Source organism: Alligator sinensis, unplaced genomic scaffold, assembly GCF_000455745.1.
Source record: "Alligator sinensis unplaced genomic scaffold, ASM45574v1 scaffold755_2, whole genome shotgun sequence".
Lineage (NCBI taxonomy): Eukaryota > Metazoa > Chordata > Crocodylia > Alligatoridae > Alligator > Alligator sinensis.
In genome coordinates this window covers 3,212,589-3,234,970 of record NW_005841883.1, presented here as the reverse complement: position 1 = coordinate 3,234,970, position 22,382 = coordinate 3,212,589, and the positions used below count along the sequence as shown (strand labels likewise).

The following is a 22,382-nucleotide window of genomic DNA, read 5'->3' as shown; positions in this document are numbered from 1 at the left end:
TATATATATATATATATAATCTAATTATTGCAGGTTGTCTTATATTTTAGTAAATCCTGTATTTGGAAAAGGTCATAGTACATGTACATTATATTTTCTGTAGAGGTTCCTGCCATTCACCAGGATTTCTGGGAGCATTCATGGGAAGAGCTGTACTACATTGGTAGTACAGCTAAAATGAAACTTCCACTTCCAAGGATCATTAGGCGGACCCCTAGTAATTAGACCTAAGGGAGAAGCATGTGGCCTCAGCATGGGTGGCTCTGAGGCTTGATGGATCCCCAAGATCTGCACAGGCCTCTGATGATTTGCCAGGTTTAAGGACAGTTCCCAAAACTTTCTCTGCAGAGGACAAGTGGTGGGAGTGGAAATCCTCATGGGATTTTTGTCTCATAACTCCATCCTGTAAATTTAATAGAAAAAGCAGTCTAAACTCTGATGAGGCGCCAAGTGAGGGGGAAGAGAATGCAAGATAGAAATCTTCAAGAAAAAATGTCAATGAGTAGAATTAGTATTACCCTATTTAATGTGCTGCATAAGAATGGGAAATGCAGCCACAACTCAGTGTTTCTGTTGCTGAACTCTGATCAAATATAATGTCTGCTTTTGTTTAAAATAGTTTTGCCTTAGGTTATTTAAACAAAAACAGCCATCAAACAGCTTACTCTCTATTCCTTTTATAAAAGCCAGAGTTCGATACCACGTGAAATAATCTTCTCTCTGTGCATCTTAAGTATGGCCGTCTAAAGGATTTTAGTTTCAGCTACATTATTTTAATGTATTTAAAACATCATATTAAGATAATCTTTAAAAGATTCAAAAGGAGGTTATATAAAGGAGGTTCTAGATCAACAGGAATATTAGCCATTTGGAAAGAAATCACTAATGCAAGTGAATTGAAAACAAAGGATGAGATCTGCTTTGTGATGAGCAAGCAAATGCATTTAAGAAATAATTTCATCTGGACCCTTACAAAATCAAAATAAAAACCTCAAATGTTTATATTTTATTTCCTCTCACCATGGGGGTTTATTTTGTCCCTTTGTCCATCTCCCTTGCTCTGTCTTTTTTTTCCCTTCATCCCCAGGACCTAAGGGCTAGCTGTCATCTGCTGACTGAGGATTATGGGAAAGAAGACCTTCTGGACTTTATAATGCCATTCTTACACTCATAAAATACATCAGTGTTAGCTAATCTGAGGCAGTTCATTTTCCAGGGGTCAGATTTGGCTCTTATGCTTTGCTCTTAGCACAGTTTTCTAGGCTTTGCAAGTTGCACAAATTGGAATGAAAGAGATAGACAAGGGTGCCTGTAGTAATTTATTAATGTTGGAATTGTGCATGTAGTGGTAGTGAAAAAGTCTTTAAAGTAGCTTACCAGCCTTTTTTGCCAACTTATGACATATGTCCTCAAAGATTTGGGCCACTAACACACTTCCAGCCAAAACTATCTCATGTAGTGCGAAAGTATGACTGGTGGTTTAACTAGCACAACATCATGAGTGCCAAAACTGCCACTTAGATTTCTCCAAAATGTTTTGTGTTAGTATTATGAGAATTCCAGATACTGCATAATGGAAATGCTTTCGCATTAGAATGGAAATTCAAAAAATAAAGCAAAAATGAACAGGATATATACTGTGTTCCCCTAATAAGTAACATATACAGGTACCTGTATTTTCTAATAGTATGGTTCTACATAAACATGTTTTATAAATACATTTTTCAGGAATTTTAGTATTCCTAAATGGGTTCTTTTTAAAGCCTTTTCACCCAGAAGTCCCCATATTTAATTCTTTCTAGTCTATAACATGTTCTTTTCTTTTTTGTACAGTTAATTAAAGTAGCATTTGATGAAGAAGTGAGTCCTGAAGTGGTAGAAATATTTAAGAAGCAGCTAATGAAGTTCCGTTACCCTCAGTCCATCTTCAGTACTTTTGCTTTTGCAGCTGGACAGACAGCACCACAGCTAATCTTACCAAAGCAAAAAGAAAAAAACACTTCATTTCGGTAAGTTGTATTCTCTGGTTTTTTTCGATGAGATTTTTGTTGATATTCGTATGTATTATTATTCCAAAGTATTATGTGTAAGCTTTGAGAGCCTTGCAAAATTCCAAACTAAAGTAGTCTTCAACAAAGCTCAGTTGATTAGATTCTATGATGTTCGTTGTTTATGTGTGCCAAGTGAAATCTATGTAGTGTGCAATATGTATGAACATATATATCATTTTTTTTAATTTCCATTCTAATGCAGCCAGGTGGGAACCTGTGGGCCATGCATTTACCTTTTGTGGGTGGATGTAGCCCATGAGCCATCAGTTGTACAGCCCTGGTTAGGAAATAAATCAGCCATGAGAATATAGATAGGAAGAAATTTCCCCTCAGTGCAGTTGTACAGTTGTCCTGCTGCTCTTTATGTAGATTTGGGGGATTTTGACTTTCCTTTGAAGAAAATTAAGGTAATTTCAAGCAGGTTACTAGACTAGATTGATAATTAGTCTAGTCCAGGGTGGCAGCTTGTATTCCTCTATTAATTTCTGCCTTGTTAGCCTATTAGAATAAATACCAAAATAGTTCTGGAATCTTAAAATGTTTAGGCCTGCCTTTTTTTTTAATGTCAGCCAAGTAGACTTATTTGTCACATAGCCAACAGCACCTGAAAAGAGAAGATGCTGCAGTTGGGCACATTGACATACTGGAAAAATATTGGCATATTCTTCCAAACCTCCATTAAAAATTACCTCAGGAGCTTATTTTTTGAAATCCTTACTTTTCTTGCTTTTCTTGGAATTAAATGGAAAATTATGACAAACAGTTTGTGAGCGAGCAGACCCATGATAAAAGTGTAGTTAGGTATAATGACACAAATACAAAATATGCCTAAAAAACAAAGCTGGTTAAAAAAATATTTTTATTCATTTCTGAATTATAGTACCATCTCAAAAACAATTGTGAAAGGAGCCAAACGTGCAGGGAAGATGACTATTGGTCGGCAGTATTTATTAAAGAAGAAGACAGGCACAATAGTGGAGGAAAGAGGGACTCGTTCAGGCTTGAATGAAGAGGATGATATCTCAGGTAAAAAGAATATATATTCATATTGTACCGTGAGTTTATTTTCTTCAGCATCCATTCCAGTACATTGGCCTGTCGGGGGATTTTCAAAGTCATGAAAATTTGGGGAAAGGGTCTACTGATAAAAGATAGAAAGCTTTTTAAATGTCTGGAATCAATAATTCATCTCTTGGTGTTGACTTTCAACTTTTATCACCTCACTAGGCTAGTAGGAGACAAGGGGAAGTAAAAACTTGTAACTTTGTATACTTGTAAAGGAAAATGTCAAATCCTTGTTTTCTTATCATCAAACTTTTCTGTACAACTTTAGTACTATCCTGTACATCAGTAATTCTCATCAAGGATACTGTGAGATCCTTTTGAACACGGTGCAGGGTGCCATGCAACATTAGCACTAATAGGTGTGCAAACACCCACACATGATTCACAAGATAAACCCAGAGGCCACATCCAGATGAGTGTCGCCATGCAGACATGTCTGCTCTGCCACATACCACACATTCAACTGTTCTCCACACTGTGAGGTAGCAGTGTGGGTGGGGGTTTGACCTCAGGAAATCCTGGAGTCAAAAAAACCCATGAGAAAAAAAAAAAAGCAGGGCAGCGCACACAGGGGCAGCACATGCCACCCAAAATGAGAGCCTGTCTGGCCAGAGCCGTGCTCCAGCTACCAGCCAGGCCCCGAGCGGCAGGATCGCTGCTACTGCAGCCCCAGGAGACCCCAGGTGAAGCGGCTGGGGCTAGGCTAGTGCTGGCCCTAGCCTCCCCTACCCCACCCAGGGTAACCGCCGCATGCCAGAGGGCATGTGGCACAGGCGTCCCCCAGGGACAAGTATCAGCAGCAAAAAGTGTGCCACTGCTGCTTGTCCCTGGGGAAACAAACGTCCATACTCATGTGGACGTGGCCAGAGATTTCAAATAGGAATCCATAGTCCCAAAAACATTCTTACCTGTTGTGGTCTTCCTGAGTTCTTGGCAGCAAAAGAATTGCTCTGTTATTTTTTCCATGGTCAGCAAGTGAAAGCTAAAAGCTGGCATTTTCCATGAAGTGCCTTGAGTCTAAAAAATGTTGAGAATCACCACCCTACAAAACGCTGGGGTAGATAAGAATACTGTTGCCGTACAACACCAAGACAAACACCACACATTTATTGTTAAATAGTTTCTGATGGACTCTACTCTTAGAACAGCTAAGTCTCATTCTAGAAAGAGGTAGTTTGGCAGGTTTAAAGAAGTAGCAAATAGTGTAGGATATTTCCAAGAGTTATGTGGGTGCAAAATTAAGTTTGTTTTTGAATGAGCATACGTTATCACACTTGCTAAGTTCAGTGGAAAGTATTTTGGGGCAGAAGGTCAAAAGTGAGGTTTTCCCTCCAAATACTTTTGTTCCTAAAATGCGCTACTGTCATCAAATCCTGTATCTACTAATCTGGATCAAGGCTAGTATTAAATATGCCACTAGAGGGAACCATATTCTCCTGTACCTAAATAGGTATTGTTTTATTATACCATTCCTTCATTTTTTAGTTAGGATAATGAAGTCAGTCAAATTATATATATTTGAAGTATATCAAATATTAACAATACCTCCAAGATCTCAAACAAGCTAAATATGTCCAATATAAATGACATATCAGTGTCGAGGATTCTATAGGAAAGATTACAGGTAAAAGAAAGAGAAAGGTCTTTCATTTTTAATTTTCATTCATTTTATTTTTTAAACATTTCTTTTTTCACTTTTATAATAATCCAACTGACTGATCAGTGTGTATGGCTCCTAATATTGAGTTAATATAAAGTTTACTCCAACAAAAACTTAAGGATAGGTCAGTTATTGCAGTGTCTTCATGGTTTCAAAAGATATCAAAACCTTCTAGGAAAAGGCTAAAAACACTTGAAGCTTTTCGCTTCTCTGAGATAGGAGGAAAAAGGCAGAAGAAAAGATGAACAATCTTGGATTACTTTTACATCAATCAGAAATAACAGTCCTCTTATGAACAACCAATTCTTCTGAGTACTGACCTGCATGTGTCCCAATTCTAGTTTGTATGAACTTGAGCTCACATTCTTTTGGCCTGTTAGGGCACTTGTACACATGGTGGGGTTTTAGTCCTCAGGGATTTATTCTGTGCCCCCTAAATCGAAACAGTGGGTTTTTAATTGAAACCCACTGTTTCAATTTTTCTGTCACATTACAGAAAGGGGCCCGATCCCTTTTTTTTGTCAGAGCCCAAGCCTGCCTGCGGCCAGTGGGGTGAGCTGCCAGTGGGTCAAGCATACCCTGAGCTGCAGGGGGACCCGGTCCTTCTGTTTACGGCAGCAGGGCTGCCCGGGTGGGCTGCTAGTGGGCCGGGTACTATCCCAGCTTGGAAGGAGCACCCAGCCCAATCCAAATCTTCCCCGACCCCAAGCTGGGGCAGTACCTGGCCTGCTAGCAGCCCACCCAGGTGAAGGACCGGGAGCCCCCCACAGATCTGGGGCCACTCAGACCACTTTCAACTCGCCCCCTGGCCACATAAGAGGTGGGCAGGCTCTGCCAAAAAACAAGGATTGGGCTCCTCTCCACTTCTGCCTTCAGCAAGCTCCTGCAGCTGGCATGATGCCTGGGGCCACCCAGGAACAAGCTGGCTTGCCCCTGGGGCAGCACAGGGAGGCACCAGGAGGGTGGTTGGGTGTGCTGGCAACCGGAAAAGGCAGCAGAGATGGTGCACAAGGCTCTGGAAGTCCAGGCTGCTAGCTGGCTAGGTGCTGCCCCAGCTCAGATGCACCCAATTGAATGGTTCCTTGAGCCCACCTGGGCTTCCAGTGCCCCGTGCCCCATCCCCATCGCCTTCTCCAGCCACTAGCAATCCCAGCAGCCCTCATGCCTGCCTCCCTATGCTGCCCCAGAGGCAAGCCAGCCTGTTGCCAGGTGGCCCCAGATGTCCTGCCAGCCACAGGAGCCTGCTGAAAGCAGAAATGGCAAGGGGCCTGAACCTTTTTTTTCTGCAGACTCACTGGCAAGCTTCCAGTCCTAAAGCATGTCAGCAAACTCAACAGGCATGGCGTTCTCAGTTCTTTGCTCTCTAGCACATGTTGCTGCTCTGGGACAGACAAGGTCTAAATCTCCTTGTGCCACCCACCCACAACCAAAACAGGCCCAGCCTCCCTCAGTTCCCTCTTACAATCTGTGATTGTAAGTTAGAACCTTAGCAGCACCTAAGGGCAAAGCAACTAAATTCTCTCTTGCTTGGAGATATTAGGTAGAAATTGTTAATGTAATGTTCATTGAATATTTGATAGCTTTCCTCCTCCACCAACAAAACAAACCAAAACATTTTTTCTTAATTGTGAGACTTGCTCTATATTGGTTTCCAGGCTTTTGTTAAACTCAAGTTTCTTGGTTTTAAAAATACCCATTTTGTGACAGTCATCTCACTTAACAGTGGGCATACCTTCTGTGTCTCAGACATTGGCACATTCCTGACAAATGTACTGTTTTCAGGATGTGTCCCAGCACAGCTGATCCACTTCCTTGAGCAAAACAGATGTCACCTGTTGTCCCACAGGGCCATGTCATTGCAGCTCCCACTAGCAGAGGAGCACCCAGGGATTCCCCTAGCCCTTCAATTCCACAGGAAACTTCAATGCAACAAAAAGCCTGGAAACCAACACAAAGGTAGTCTCACAATTCCCCAGGCACTCCTTTGCTAGCAGGGAAACCCACTCCAGAGTGTCAAACTCACTCTGGTGCAGTTCCAGGACTGAGACTGTCAAACAGCTGATTGGTGGGACCATACCAGAGTGTCAGCGTGTACTTAGGGGAACCCAGGCAGGTGCTTCCTGGGCTTCAGGGGCCCAATTATGCTGCTCTGAGAATAAGCAGGGCCCATAGTCTCCCACCTTAATGCAAACAGAAGTCAGATGCAAAATAGCAGCACAAAATCATACCATCTATGTCACAGCCACACATCTTTGGCATTCATGGCACATCAGGGGTCCTGGGTGTCTGTTTGCTCAGCCTTTGTGACACCATAATTTTTTATCAATGTCTGTTTACACCCTAAGAGAATGGTAAAGGGTCATAAGGCACACCTTAACCCACAAGAAAGATTTGAGGTCCCTACTCTAAAGATCTTCTGATGTCTCACATTTTTCTCCAGGCCTTATTCGATATATGAAACAGCATAGGAGCATCTTTTGCCATGAGGTATTCCTCGTGGTTGCACCAAGATAAATGCACTTAGGTAAGTGCAACTTTAAGTTGTCTGGGACTCAATGGACTTGGAGCAAGGAAGAAGCAGGCTAGGGCACACAGCATCCTGAAATAACATTAAGGCAGCCTTGGTCAGGAAGTGCAACTCTAGTGACAGAGGGCCTGAATATTGATGCATTATTGTATCTATTTCTTGACGCGTGCTGTGATGCTTTAGGACTCATGGAGACGTTAAACCCAGTAGTAATCATATGGGTAGTGGCTGGATTGCATAGGTGTTGGAAGCAAAAAGGGAATTTAAGGAATCTGGCTACTGCTACATGAAATAATTCTGTGTAATCTCCAACTGAGGCCACAGATTCCTGTTTACTGAACATGTAAGTTGAGTACTTTCTACTGTGGATCTCTGTAGTGCAGTGAAGTGGTGGTTAGTTACACAGCATCTACACAAGAAGGTATAATAAATCTGCCTAAGCAGAAAAGAGGGCTGGGGTCAGATGACCCCAGCCAGATGCCTATTCAGCCTTCTCTTAAAGATCCCCAAGGTAGGGGAGAGCACCACCTCCCTTGGAAGCCCATTCCAAATTTTGGCCACCTTTACCGTGAAGAAGTTTCTCCTGATATCTAGCTTAAATCTGCACAGAGTGAAGATGAGTTGAGAGGCTGTGACATAGATGTTTACACGGTCCGGTGGGTGGCAAATTGGCTTAGTGGTCACACCCAGAGAGTGGTAGTAGATGGGTCGGTATCGACCTGGAAGGATGTGGGTAGTGGAGTCCTGCAGGGTTCGGTCCTTGGACCTATACTCTTCAATATCTTCATCAGTGACTTGGATGTGGGTGTGAAATGTACTGTGTCCAAGTTTGTGGATGATACTAAATTGTGGGGTGAAGTGCACACTCCAAAGGGTAGGGAATGATTGCAGGCAGACTTGGACAGATTGGAAAAGTAGGCAGTACACGATAGGATGCACTACAACAAGGACAAATGCAGAGTGCTGCCCCTCAGGTGCAAAGATATCCAGCACACCTACTGGCTGGGAAGTGACCCTCTCAGCAGACAGAAATGGAAAGGGATCTCAGAGTCATAGTGGACTCCAAGATGAACATGAGTCATCAGTGTGACAAAATCATCAGCAAAGCTAACCGCACTTTATCATGCATCAGCAGATGCATGACAAATAGAACCAAGGAGGTGATACTTCCCCTCTATGTGGCATTGGTCAGACCACAGTTGGAGTACTGTGTCCAGTTTTGGATGCTGTACTTTAAGAAGGATGTGGATAACCTCGAGAGGGTCTGGAGGAAGGCCATTCATATGGTTAGGGGCTTACAGGACAAGCCTTATGAGAAGAGACTGAGGGACCTCTCCACAAGAGAAGGCTGAGAGGTGATCTTGTAGCCACGTACAAATTAATTAGGGGGACGCAACAAGGGATTGGAGATGCTCTGTTCACCAGAGCGCCTCTTTGGGTAACAAGGAACAATGTCACAAACTGACAGAGAGCAGATTTAAGCTAGATATCAGGAGAAACTTCTTCACGGTAAAGGTGGCCAAAATTTGGAATGGGCTTCCAAGGGAGGTGGTGCTCTCCCCTACCTTGGGGATCTTTAAGAGAAGGCTGAATAGGCATCTGGCTGGGGTCATCTGACCCCAGCCCTCTTTTCTGCTTAGGCAGGGGGTCGGACTCGATCTGTTGAGGTCCCTTCCGACCCTAGTATCTATGCATCTATGATGATTTTGTAAAGACTCCAGTTGCTCTCCCCATCTAAGAAATCCTCTACTCTGAATGAGGTTGCCACTTTGACCCCAGCGGTGGCAGTCTGTGAGCTTAGTGCCTTCCAAAATTGCTTCAAAGGATAGCTAAAGCCTTGGGCATCATGACAGCAGTAATCTGAGAGAACACTCACAGTGTATTTGATATCTCATTGAAAAACAAGGTTTTCCTTACAAACAGTGAGGTTATATTTGACCCCACAGAGAGATTGTAGAACTCTCCAGTTTTGCTTCTTCCTACTTCAGAGAGAATTCAAATGCTACTGGATCCCGCTCAAGAGCTTTGAATATTGTATGCATGTCTGACACCAAGATTGCTTGTAGTATGTGGTCCTTGAAGTGACCAGCTCTACCAGGACTCCAAAAGGAAAGGACCCAAGAAATTAAATTTCTTGCACAGAAAAGGTTTACTTATTGGACTTCCTCCAGCTCTGCCTTGTTAACTACCAGGATCTATTAGCAGTTTACAGTTTTTATTCAAAAGTGGGTCATTTCTTCTGACCTAAGCTCTAGGCTTCTGTGGGACTGTAGAGACAGGCTGAGATAACCTATAAACAAGAAGTAATGGTAACAAAACTCCATCACAGGCTATAATAGATTAGTCTGATACTGGCACTCAGTCCAGGATTGTGATAGTCACAATACACGAGGCAGCCTGGTAACAATTATAACAACACAGACTTGCTTCATATTATTACGCCACGTCAACATAGGTGACGCTGCTTGCCAGACTTCATGAGGCTTCTCCAAGTCTAGCTTTGGTCACTTCTTTTATTTTATTTTTTACCTACAGAACAAGAAAGTCCTAATACCACCTTCATGTCCTCACAGCACTTAACTTGTATCTGAATTCTGACAGTGTCTCAGGCTGTTCACAAGCTTTCCACCATCCAGATCATTAAAAATAAACTGCCTGGAATGACATCTTGAGCCTAGTAGGACCATTACCAGGTACAAGAAATGGTACCTGGTAATGGCCCTGCAGGACATGGAATTACACATAAATGTCTTGGAGCTCGCAGCTATCAGAACCACGTGTGTAGCACTCCTCCCTGTCCTACAAGACCCAACCATAAAGTTATTGACAGACAATACAAGAGCCGTACATAAGCAAGCCTAGTAGCACTCATTCTTACACTCTCTGCAGAAAAATAATGAGACTGGAATTGATATCATTTGCAAGGCTGTATACCTCCCTGGAATCGGTCTCAACTTGGCAGACAACCTAAGGAGGCAGTCTCTTACGACCTACAACAGGTCACCACTGAAATCCATCACCAAATTAGTATTCCAAGAGTTAGAAGTGTAATAGACTTGTTTGAGCCCAAGGACAGTGCAAAATGGGACTGATGTTGAATGCCTGCCTTCTACAGTAGAATCAAGGCCTCCTATGCACCTTCCTGCCAATTCCACTAATGTCCAGGGTGTTTGCTAGGTCAGACAAAACCAGGCAATTCTGGCTGGCAGGCTTGTAACACAACTACCCATCAGGCTCCCGCACTGCCCAGACCTGCTGTGGCAAGGTCAGGGTCAGGTATTCCATCCAAACATGAAGTCGCTGCAGCTGACATCTGTGGATGTTAGCCAGATGAACACCATTGAAAAGTAACTGTTCCTCGCACATAGAGGAAATCCTGGCTCAGAGCAGGAAGATGTTGTCTGCCAAATGGAAAAGATTCTTGATACAAGCAGTCCAACACATCCTACACGTTTCATGCTGTAGTACTAAAGTTTCTTTAGTATTGGCTGCATTTGAAACATTTTAAACTTTCATTTAGCTCAGTCGAATTCCATCTGGCAGCAATATTTTCATGTCATCCACAAAGACAATCACTCATTCAAGGGTGTTGAAATATCTTACAGGACTAATGAAGGTTCTATCCTCTGGTTAAAGAACCTGCAGGGACTTCAGTGTCCTATTATGAGTGCGCCATCTTATTCAGAACTCTCTTTCTGGTAGTTATCATTTCAGCCAGAAGAGTGGGTGAGTTTCAGGTACTCATGGCAGAATGCCCAATATATCTCATTCCATAAATTAAAGGTTGTCAGGCAGAAAACAGGGCAGGGTGGCAGCTTAAAGACTAACTGGTTCAGAGAGACATAAGCTTTCAAAGGTGACAGCCTACTTCATCAAATGCTGTGGCCTACAAAAACGTATGCCTCTCTGAACCAGTTAGTCTCTAAACTACCACCCATCGGTTTTCTGTCTATAGTAACTTTTTTTCTGAAATGCTTTAGTTCAAGTGGAAGGTGTGACCTTCCCTCCATCTGCTCTCTTGGAGTCCTGAGCTACAATGAGCTCTTAATTCTGAGAGAAGATTGTAGCTATTCTAGCCTTTATGCTGTCATATAGAAACACAAAGAAAAATGGGCGTATGCTTGGCACAGATGCATATTGATATTCAGAGCTTGACACGTGAAAGGGTATTTGCACACTTATCACAATATCTCAAAGAACTACACTTGTGGCAGGATAGGTAAACTTTCTTTCTTCAAGATGTGGTGCTCTCATATATTCCCTAATCTGAACTCCTGTCTGCTTCAGAGCCCTAGCCAAAGGCAGAGCAGTGTGGCACCTTAGGATGCACATGTGGTTTGCGGCAGCTCAAAGCAGTTTGAGGCACTGCAAACTGCATGTGACACGTGCCAGCATTTGCCGTGCTAATTAGCGACACAGCAGGGACTAGGGTTGACACCGGGAGATCCTGGTGTCAAAAAAGAATCACCACTGAAAAAACAGTGTGGCGCACGCAGCAGCAGAGTGTCCTGCCAAAAACCAGAGCCTGGCTGGCCAGAACCATGCTTTGGCTGTCAGCCAGGCTCTGAGCAGCTGGATCACCATCACTGCTGCCCCAGGAGGCTCTCAGAACCACAGGTAAGGCTGCGGTGGCCAGCATGGTTGCTGACCCCAACCTCTCCTACCCCACCCTGGACAATTTGTCCCACACCAACCCTACCTGCAGGGGAATGCGCAGCAGCACAGATTTGTGCCACTGCTATTTTTGCTGTAGCAACCACATGCCCCTGCATGTGGGAATATGCCTTTAGAGACTGACTCATTCATAGAGGCAAAAACATTCATTGGCAACAAACTACTTCATCAGATGCTGTGAATGGATCTGCAGAGAGCAGGAAATGAATGAATATTGTATTTTCAGAACGAATAAAGTAATTTAAATACAAAGGATTCATTCTCAGAAATGAATAAAGTATTTTAAATACAAAGAATAGGGAAAGGGGGAGGAAAGGATGGGGAGAGGGGGTACTACTGAGAGAGGCAAAGGCAGGTTGAAGAGAACAAAAACTGTTAACCCACTGACAGACACAGGGGTTATAAAAGCTAGTCCAGTCAGTGGGATAAGAATTCAGGGTCTCTGTCAAGACCATACTTAACACCGTCCAGCCTGTGGGTGATTTCTCCTGCTGCAATTTTGCATTCAAGTTTGGTTTTTAAAGTTTGGCTTTTAAGAACAGCTACATAGTGGTGGACTTTCCAGGGAGATTAAAGTCTTCTGTCACAGGTTTTTGTGTCTGGAATCGATATTAGATCATTATATGTTTGATCTTTCATGTAGGGATTGACCCTTCTATCCAACATAGGTAGTAGAGGATCTCTGTAAGCAGGTGATCGCACGTATGACATTGGTAGAAGAGCAGGTGCATGAACACAGATGTTATAATCTGTGTTCCTTGGTGTAGGGATGATGTGGTCTGTGTTCATGAAGGGGCACTGCTGGCATCTGGGTCTATAGCAAAGCCTAGTGGTTTAGTGAGAATTGGAGTTAGGGTAAGCTATTGCTGGAGAGCTGTCATTTGAGCTTGGGGTGCTGCCTATAAACAAGGACAGACTTGTCTCCGAGGCTGTCTTGAGATGGTCATTACCTTTCAGGAGAGGTTAGAAGTCACCTCTACATGGGAAGATCTAAGATTGTTGTAATGGTGGTTAACCCCACCCCCTTTGGCAGTGTGGCACATATACAGTGAAGAGAGCTCACTGCACATGTGCCACTTCACCATGATCCTGGATGCCCATAGGCTGTCTGAGCTTACTGGCATGTCAGACCAGCTCCTGCTGGAGCACCATGTATGCAGTGAGCTCTGAGCTTACCAGCTTGTCAATGATGCACATTATTGCCCTTAGTCCTTCCCCTCATCTCCTTACTCTCCTGCCAGTTCAACTGTAGGGGCAAAGAGAGGCCTGGATTCTGCTTTCATGCAGCTCCAGAGCCCAGGAGCTGAGCACCGTCACCACTAGTCCCCTCCAACTCAAAAGCATAAGGTGCATGGACACCAGAGTTGGAATGCCTCTAGTCAACACATCTAAAATAATTTCTGTAGACAGTTACTGTAGATAAGCAACTATTGCTTTCCATTCAGAAATGTAAAATACTGAGTTGGTTCTTAAAGATGTGAAAAAATATTTCTAAAGCCCGTATAGCTTTTTGCTTTTAGTACACTTTTATTACCTAGAAAACACTTGTCACTTTTCTTTCTCTGACAAGTATATAAACATAACAAAGAAAAGGGAGGTATCTGATGTAAAACTGTTTAGAGTTTTAGATTAAATATGGTGTAGGTTATTTTGGCTTGGAGTGTATTAGGAGCAACAAAGCAGTCTGTTAAGCACCATATACTAGAACAGCTGCCTGAATGAAAGGAATTCAGGTTTCTATCATGGAAGTTATTTCTCCCTATAACATTTTAATTTGTTAAACTTTTTAAAAATTGAAATATGTACATTTTTCCACAGTACCTTTGCTTCAGCATTCATATAGAAATAATTCGGCTCATATGCACGCATGTTTTATAAAGATAAAATCAAAAAAGGTGCAGGGAACTAATAGAATGAATAATAAATCTGCCTACAGACATATTTTGGAAGGCTTAAGTAAAATAGCGATAATGGGTAGGTGGCAAGTTTTTTTATAAAGAGCATGCCTGCCTTGAATTTCATTGCAATTCAAGCTTGTAATAGACTTCTCACCTTTCATGGCTGTTTTTTTTCCAGCTTTGGAAACTACAGTTGATAGAAATCCTGTGCTGAAGAAGGCTGTTGTTTGACACTGAAGGCAATTATACACGTGCTCTGGAAGTGGGGGGTTGGAGGGACGCTTTAATTAGAGTGGCTCTGAGAGATGCTCTAATTAAAGTGCCTGGAATGTCTCGTGTATCAGCATCCCCACACTTCAAAATGGTGGTGGGGACACTTTATCTAAAGATCATTCAATGAGCTTTAGATAATGCACCACCACTGCCATTTTTGAAGCGCGGGGACGCTGATACACAAGACATGGGAGGCTGCTGAAGTGCAGTAGTCGCCATGCTCCAGCATACTCGATTAATTGAGTGTTGTAGAGTAATCAAGTCTGCTCTGAGCACACCAGAGCAGTGTCCCTGCTAGTGTATAGGCACCCTGATACTCAAGCATTAAAAATAAATAAATAAGATTATCTGTTGTTAAAACATAGTATAAAAGGCATTTCATGGGTTAATACTTAGACACATGAACACAGCTTATTAAGATAGTTAAAAAGAAAGGATGGAATCTATTTCTTTCTAGCTAAGGCATTTATACAGATATCGTTTATTACCAGTAGTGTGTCCACCCATTTTATGCACTACCCCTTTTATTCTGAGAATATACCACTTTTCATAAATAAATACCCAGCTAGAAGAAATATACTCATCAATTCAGCTTAGGTGAATACAAAGGAAATTCCAAAATTCTGTAGACGATATGTCAGTCATCCCAGCCAACCTTCAAGTCACAAATTCTGCTAACAAACACAGGATATATTTAGGTTCAAGGTATGTTTCTAGTAAGTGCATACTTTAGATGTGTGTCCCATTCAGCAAAGGGTGCATTATTCTGTTCAGAGTTTAATTATTTTGGTGATGATAAAGGGAGGAAGGTAAGAATGTTGGGGAGGGGGGAAGGATATGAAGGAGAACCACAGAACTCAATGTGGAGTTTGCTGCTGAAGTTATTGAAGTCAGGAACCTGAAAAAAAATTTTTAAAGGATTGGATGTTTATATGGATATCTGTTACATCTACAATTGTTGTTAGTAATGACAGACTTTGTGGAAGGAACATTAAATTGTGTGCGTCAGGGCTTAATTCAATCTCTGTGACTGATGGAGATTAAATCTAATGTTGGACAGCAGGTCAACATATATCTGTCTACAGCTGGAGTCTTATGCTTTCCTCTGAAGAGTCTTAGATAGGAGACTGGACCAGATGGTCTTCAAGTCTGACCCATCATGGCAAATTCTTACTTTTCTTGGTTGGAAGACAGACAGATGCCTTTCCTTCTAGAATGGCCATCATTCCACCTGTCTTGGGTAGGGAGGTTAGAGGTACATGAATTGTAAAGATCCTATGTTGACTTTCCCAGTGCTGTAGATTATGTTTAACTACCTGCTTGAAATTATTCTGGCTCACTTTTGCTTGGAGGTAAGTAGAACTGCTTAAGTCTCGGATAGTATTTGAATGCAAAGTTACTGGTAATTTTTTCAAGGTGCTTCTGCTTCGTGTATACTTCCTTCCACCAGTTCTAGCATAGAAGTAACCTTTAGCTTAAGTTACTTTACTATAGTTTATGACCTGTATAATATGATGTTTATCCTTATTTGCCCCACTATCGGCTATTGCTGATAGGATAAAGTTCATATTTTACTCAGAATGAAGCAAGTAAGTCTTTATATAACTACTACTGAGTGTCTGAATTCTAAGCTAGCATACTATCTTAACTTCTTAAGTTTCAGATGACAGTGAACTGCACACAAGTGGTACTTTAAAAGCGTCAGATAAATCAACAATGGAGCAGTTAGTAGAAAGAGCCTGTTTTAGAGACTACCAGCGTTTGGGGCTTGGAACCATCAGTAGTAGTTCTTCTCGCTCAAAAACAGAGTATTTAAAAATAACTGCATTGAACAGGATGTATTCACTTTGCAGAAGGTGAGTTCACCAATTTGTTTTTGTATTTACAAAAACACATGCTATATTACACAGTGCAGTCCATATAACGTGATTCATCAATTCAGAGAGCTTATTTTGTGGAAATTATACTCCTCTTCAAATTTGTGGCCTAAAAGCTTGTAACAGATAACGTAAAATAATCATAGCAGTGATTGTCTGTCTTTGCATCATTGCATATTGAACTACTAATACATGTGTTTTATAGATCTATAATTTCCAATTTTTATATTAAAAAGTTGAATTTATATACTTTAAGGGTTTATTTTCCTATCAGGTTATGGTAGATATGTACAATCAGTTCACTTTAATATTACTGGAGCTTACATAAAACTCTTGTTCATGATCTGGAGAACAAGCAGTAGAAACATGTATATTTAATTATTTAGTTCAAACCAAAAACAAGCAAATGAATTGGTTGTCAGAGTTTTTAGAAAATGTTCATCATGAATGCTAAAAGCTACATATGACACGTGAACGAATGAATATTATTAAGAAGAGAATTCATAAGCCTTTTTTAATTGGGAAAGTTCATTGAGATGTACTATCATGAGGCTAACCATATGGAAATGGGATACTGCTTCCACGCCCCCCCTCCCCCAGTGCTCTCCCAAGTCAGTGGAGGTGGGGCTGCATGCTAGGCAGGCAGCAGTGCCTCTCCAGCTCCCTGCCAGACTGTACCCTGTGCCCCTGCATTTCCAGGACGCCATTATAATTCTCAACAGCTGGCCGGGACCTGCCTCTGAAATCCGGAACTGTCCCAGCTAAACCAGTATGTATGGTCACCCTAACTACCACTCTCCACAAAAATGCTGTTTAACACAGCAGCAGATGTGCAGAAGTCACATCATAGGAGCACTCGCATCTCCTAAAGCCAACACAAGCGAACAGCTGTTTTAATTACAGAAAATGAAATTGCCAGTATTTTCATGGGGAGGGCACAAAAGAATATTAAATCCAATCTGTTTGCTTTTGTCCAAAGTAACAATCTAATAGCAGCATTTTTGTTCAATCACTAGTGAATGTGATGCAAATTGAGGCAAATAAATCCATGCTTTGCTTTAATTATGCCTTAAAAACATATCTTACATTTTTGTCACTAGTTTTGGAAGTGTGATCAATGTCTGTTTTGTTCACAAATTGCAGGATCTGATTGGTTATTTAATACCATGTGGTTTTAATTTTTTAAGAAAAAGACCATAACCGCTTTTGCATCCACTCTATGGCAATATATTTATTAAATGTCAAAAGATTTCATTTATCCTGATTTTGCTCCTCCTTACCAAGCAAAACCAATATTGTATTTTATAGAAGCAAAAGCATTCTTTAGTAACCTCTGAAATCTCCCAAGTACTATTCTTAACTTTCAGTTTCTGTCAGCATAAAATTGACACGTCAGTTACATTTTCTTTTTAGGAAAAATGAAAAAAAAATCATATTGCTTGAATCCTTACTCATTTATATAACCAGAGACAATGGTTTTGTCAGATTTTCCCTTTCAAAGCAGTGATACCATGAAAGCTGTCTTTGTTTTATATGGTTTAAAATACTATATAACTAGCAGTCAGTAATGGGCTATTCCACAACTTTCTTACTAAAATATTTAAAAACATATTGACATGGATCAGTTATCATCAGTGCCAAAATGTTGATTTTTTATTATGATGTTTTAATTTACAGAATATGAACATTCTTGCTTTTAAAATGGCAGTGTCTATATACTATCAACATGGTCAAATATGAAAATAATTTGTGTTCTGCTTTATTTTAATTGTCCCAGTGGTCTCTTCTGTTTTCTGGGTCATTCTCAAAGAGCTGACTCTTTTCAAATGACACATGAAAAGAAAATTAGGAGGGTGAAGAGTCAACAATTAAATTAAGACCATAAAGGAAAGAGAAAAGGAAGAAGCAGTCTTTGAAATTATTGCCGAAGACAGTTGTTTTTTTAAAATTCCTGAGCACTTTTCAGCTAATTAAAATATTAGCCAGGACTGTTTTATATTAGAAATAAAAAGATTGTTTTTAAGAGACATTGAATGGAAGTACAGATACCGGTAAAGACAATTGCAGAAACATAGAGCCAGAAGGAAAGATTCCTTTGCAAATAAGTTTCTCTGTTTAATTTTTTCCCCCATGATTCATACAGCTATCCTGGGCTTCTGGTAGTACCTCAGTCTGTGCAGGACAGCAGCTTGCAGAGAGTAGCTCGTTGTTATCGTCACAATCGCCTACCAGTCGTCTGTTGGAAGAGCTCAAAAACCAGTAGTCTTCTCCTTCGTGCTGGGGGCTTTTATGGAAAGGGTGTGGTTGGCCTCTTCAAATCTCAAAACACACAGACTACCGGTAAACTGATGCTGCTACACTTTCTTGAATGTATTTTTTTTCAGTTAAATCGTTCTTTTTCTTTATATAGTGTTTCCATGAATATTTTTTTTAATTTACAGCAACCTAATGTGTTTCCTTTAAAGAGTCTTCTCTCACATTCACTTGCCTTTCCTTGTATTACATGCAATGTTGCTACCATTAACAATTGATTCCATAGACAGTTAGAGCAAAACAGTACCCATTTGATATTATGATGGCTTTGAGAAAAATTTTTTTTAATTTTGAACAAGCTTTTTATAAAACATGGATGTGAAAGACCTCCAGAGTTCTACTTGGACTCTTCAAATGAATTAAAAGACTTCTGTTTTCTATGTTCGCCACTAGAACAGTGTAGGCACTTTCAGAATAGAGTCATTTTTTAAGAGTATCAGAAGAAACAAATCTTATTTTAGAGGGAAATGGGTTGTGAAAGATACATTACTCGTAATTTTCACCTCCCGCGAGCCCCATAGCACAACTTCAATTCTTCCTTCTTTTTTCATTGCTCTTTTCTTTGGGTTATCTGGAGTTATAAAAGTTACAAAAGTGGAATTGGATACCTAGCTGAGGAACAACTAAGTATCCAGTTTAAACAGTCCAACTCTAAATTGAGCTTGTGACATCACATAAGAACTAGGGGGTCTTCTCAAGATGGATGGAATCAGTACATTGCTCAGAAAGCATGAGAGGAAAACAGAGAAATAGATATTCATCCAATCAGCAAATAAATTCTTCAGTCATTAATTTTTTTCTGCCTCTGCAGTTGGGACATATACGTAGTCAACCTAATGGCTAAAAAAAACCTGTTAGTATTTCACTTTACTGAATAGTTTGCCCTATGAAATTTCTCAAGAGGCATTGTCAAGAACAGCGTACAAATCTGTGCAAGTTCATAAAAATAATGAGTCATTCAAAGACTCATGATCAGAGTAGACTGCACAATTTGAATATTTGTTTAATCCTGTGAATAAAGAAATGCTTAACAATATATCTCTCTGAAATAACCATAGAAAAATTAAACTTGAATTTATTTATGTATATGAATAGTTTAAATTGGTTGTAAAAAACAATTTATAGCTGACACATTTTCCTTTATCAGCTTTTCATCCTTCATAGTCACCTTTAAAACATAATCATAAAAAAGCAAAGAGTGCTTAAACTTTGGATATATTTTGATTTGACATTAAGTGATGACAGCAGTGTTTTGATTGGCAGTGGATGCGTCTACACAAAGCGCAGTAGCCTAATTTACTACAAAGTAAGCATGTGTGTCTACATGTGCACATGCTTACTACTCAGTAAACCTCGCTAATCATGAGTAAATTTGCTACCTGCAAATGCAAGTAATACATTTACTTTCAATTAGTAACGGCACAGTAACACTCATGTAGACACTTGACCGGGAGCAAATCTGCTATTGTTTGTTTTTTTTAAAAGACAAAACTTGGTAAGATATTTCAAAATTTGTTCTAAAACTGCTCAGTAAGGATAGTATTTCCCTTTTTGACATGACCAGGTAGCCAAAATACAGGGTTTTTAGAACCAGCCAGCCAAAATTCAGTTAAATTTGGAGGAAAAACTAATGATGGAGTTATTTTTCATTCTTTTTATTTACAAGAATCCATTTTCTGGATAAAAGGAGAAATCAAGCACCCAGCAACAGTTTCCTTACTTATAGCTCCAAGGCTTTCTCAGCCAAAGCCCCAACTCAAAACCTTTCCTTCTAAGATCCTCTCAGGGCCATACAACGGTGCCCTTTAGGCTGTATTGACGCTTCCTTTTCTGACTCTCATCTACCCTTACACTTCCTCCCTGCTTACAAAAAAAATGGCTGAATCCCCTCCCTCCATAGCTTTCAATCCTTAGCACCCTTAGATTTGCCTTTCTTTTGGACTCACATATTTGCTTAAGTATCTCCTGCATCTAACGAATGTGAAAGAGTACAAGAACAAAGCTTGTTAGTATTTTCATACACATATATTAACTTTCTTTAAACATACTATAGATTTTCCCCCATAAATCACAAAACTGAGAAAAATTTCCTGCAAGCAGTAAATAGAAACATTTTTGCTACTCTTGTCTTGTTCTTTCTTGTCTACATTTGATAGTGTCTTCATTTCTTTTATACTACCAGTCTGTTAAAGCAATACAAATTATGGAATAAAATGTATCATTAGAGGCAGAATCGCAGGAGGAAGCAAAATAAGTGCAAAGGGGAAAAGAATTGTTCTTCAAGTAACTGCCACACTGATTACCAGGAATCCAGGTTCTCTGTTTCCCACAGAAAAATGGAGAAAACCACAGATTTCCCTTTGCCTTAGGAAAACCCAGATTTCTCATTGTACCAGAGAACCCCACAATTTTGTAGTTTTGGAAAGAGCTCTCTGTAGGCTGGCTGAGTTCCAGCTTGTAAAGAGCTGGGAGGGAGCAGGAGGAGGGTTCTCAGGCAGGGAGTGCCATGTGCATGTAAATGCACATGGCTGCCAGGCAGCCCGGAGAGCAGCTCCCGCAGGTAAATTTTGGGTAGAGGGGGAGTTGGGCAAGGCTGGGACTGCTGCCTAGCTGGGCAGTATGTGGGGCTTGGAGCCCAGGGCTGCAATGTGCGGCTGAAGGGCCCTGGCAGGGAGTTAGAGGGGGCTGCGGATAGCTCATCCAGGAAACGGGGGAGAGGGGCCAGCTCCCCACCTCTGTGTGCACTCCAAGAGGGCTGGGGGGGAACCCATACCTCCCAGATCTGCATGGGGCGGGAGGAGGCTGCCCAATGCGGGTTCAGGCTCCTGCCCTGCTACCCTCCCCTGGGGCTTCTGCAGTCCAGTGGGTGTGACCCAGCACTGCAGGGCAGAGCAGGGTCATGCAGGAAAGCTGCTTGCTGCTGCAAGCCCTGCTCTGCCCTAGCAACACATCCCCTGCACACGCAACAGCAGCAGAGGTGGTGGCACAGGGTTGTGTCCCCAGTTGGTGCTGCATACAAAGGGTATGTGTTGCCAGGGCAGCACAGGGCTCTCAGCAGCAAGCAGCTTTCCTGCACAGCCCCGCTTTTCTTTGCGGCACTGGGTCATACCCGCTGGGCTGTGGAGGCCCCAGGGAAGGGCAGCAGGGTAGGAGCCCATGCCCACAGCCTGCCCCGCCCCCACCCCGCTCACAGATCATGGGAGTACAGGTCCCCCTGCCCTCCGGGAGTGCGCACACCCGCAGCAGGGAGCCAGACCCCCCACCCAAGCCAGCAGCAGGGCTGGGAACCAGGCTGTACTCTGCTGCAGCAGCCACCTCCTCCTGCCAGGTTTCATCTGTCCACACTAGTAGGCTAGGGACAGGCATTACACATAAACCAGTTTAAGTGATCAGAAACTGGTTTAAACCTTTAACAGAACATAAGTTCAGTTCACATAAACCAGTTTCAAAATGGCCAAAACCAGTTTGAGATAAACCTGGTTGAATGTAGTATCAGACTTAAACTGATTTGGGCTCAATCAGTTATGCAATGTCCGACCCAGTCTCCTTCCTGGTTTAAGTTAAATCAGAGTCCCCCAGCATCCCAGCATGCTCTCTGGGCTGGGCTGTCTGCTCCAGGGCAGCAGGGCTGGCCCTGCCCCCCTGCTCTCTAGCCTGAGCAGGGGTGGGGACATGGTAAGACACTGGCTGGCGTGGCCCCATTAAGGCAAAGTGGACATGGAAGGGGTTAATTTTTCCCTCCTTCTCCTCCCCCCCACAGCAGCTGGGGTCTACCTGTCTGCCAGGGAGCGGCAGAGGGGGCTTTCAGGGCTGACAGACCTCAGCTGCAGTCCCCGGGGGCAGAAGGGACAGATGAAGGTGTGCGGGCCGGGTGCGCCCCGAGCCCTTTTTCGCGCTGCACGCGGGCTGTGGCCAGCAGCCCGGGCACGCGGGGGCGGAGAGGGGTGGCTTTCGCTCTGGAATTAGGCACGGACGCGTATCGGTAGTTTAAAAGATTGTTTACTTACACCGAGATGGCAGTGGTGTAGGCTGGAAAGCTTGATT

General features: G+C 42.0%; 1 protein-coding gene across 1 annotated transcript in view; it reads left to right on the top strand.

Moving 5' to 3' along the window:
- Window positions 1-22,382, top strand: part of SBF2 (SET binding factor 2) — a 500,212-nt gene that overhangs the window by 419,677 nt on the left and 58,153 nt on the right. The window contains 4 exon segments of the mRNA XM_025196666.1: window positions 1,834-2,009; window positions 2,932-3,077; window positions 15,806-16,004; window positions 18,169-18,365. Of these exon segments, the coding sequence (XP_025052451.1) occupies window positions 1,834-2,009; window positions 2,932-3,077; window positions 15,806-16,004; window positions 18,169-18,365 (718 nt within the window).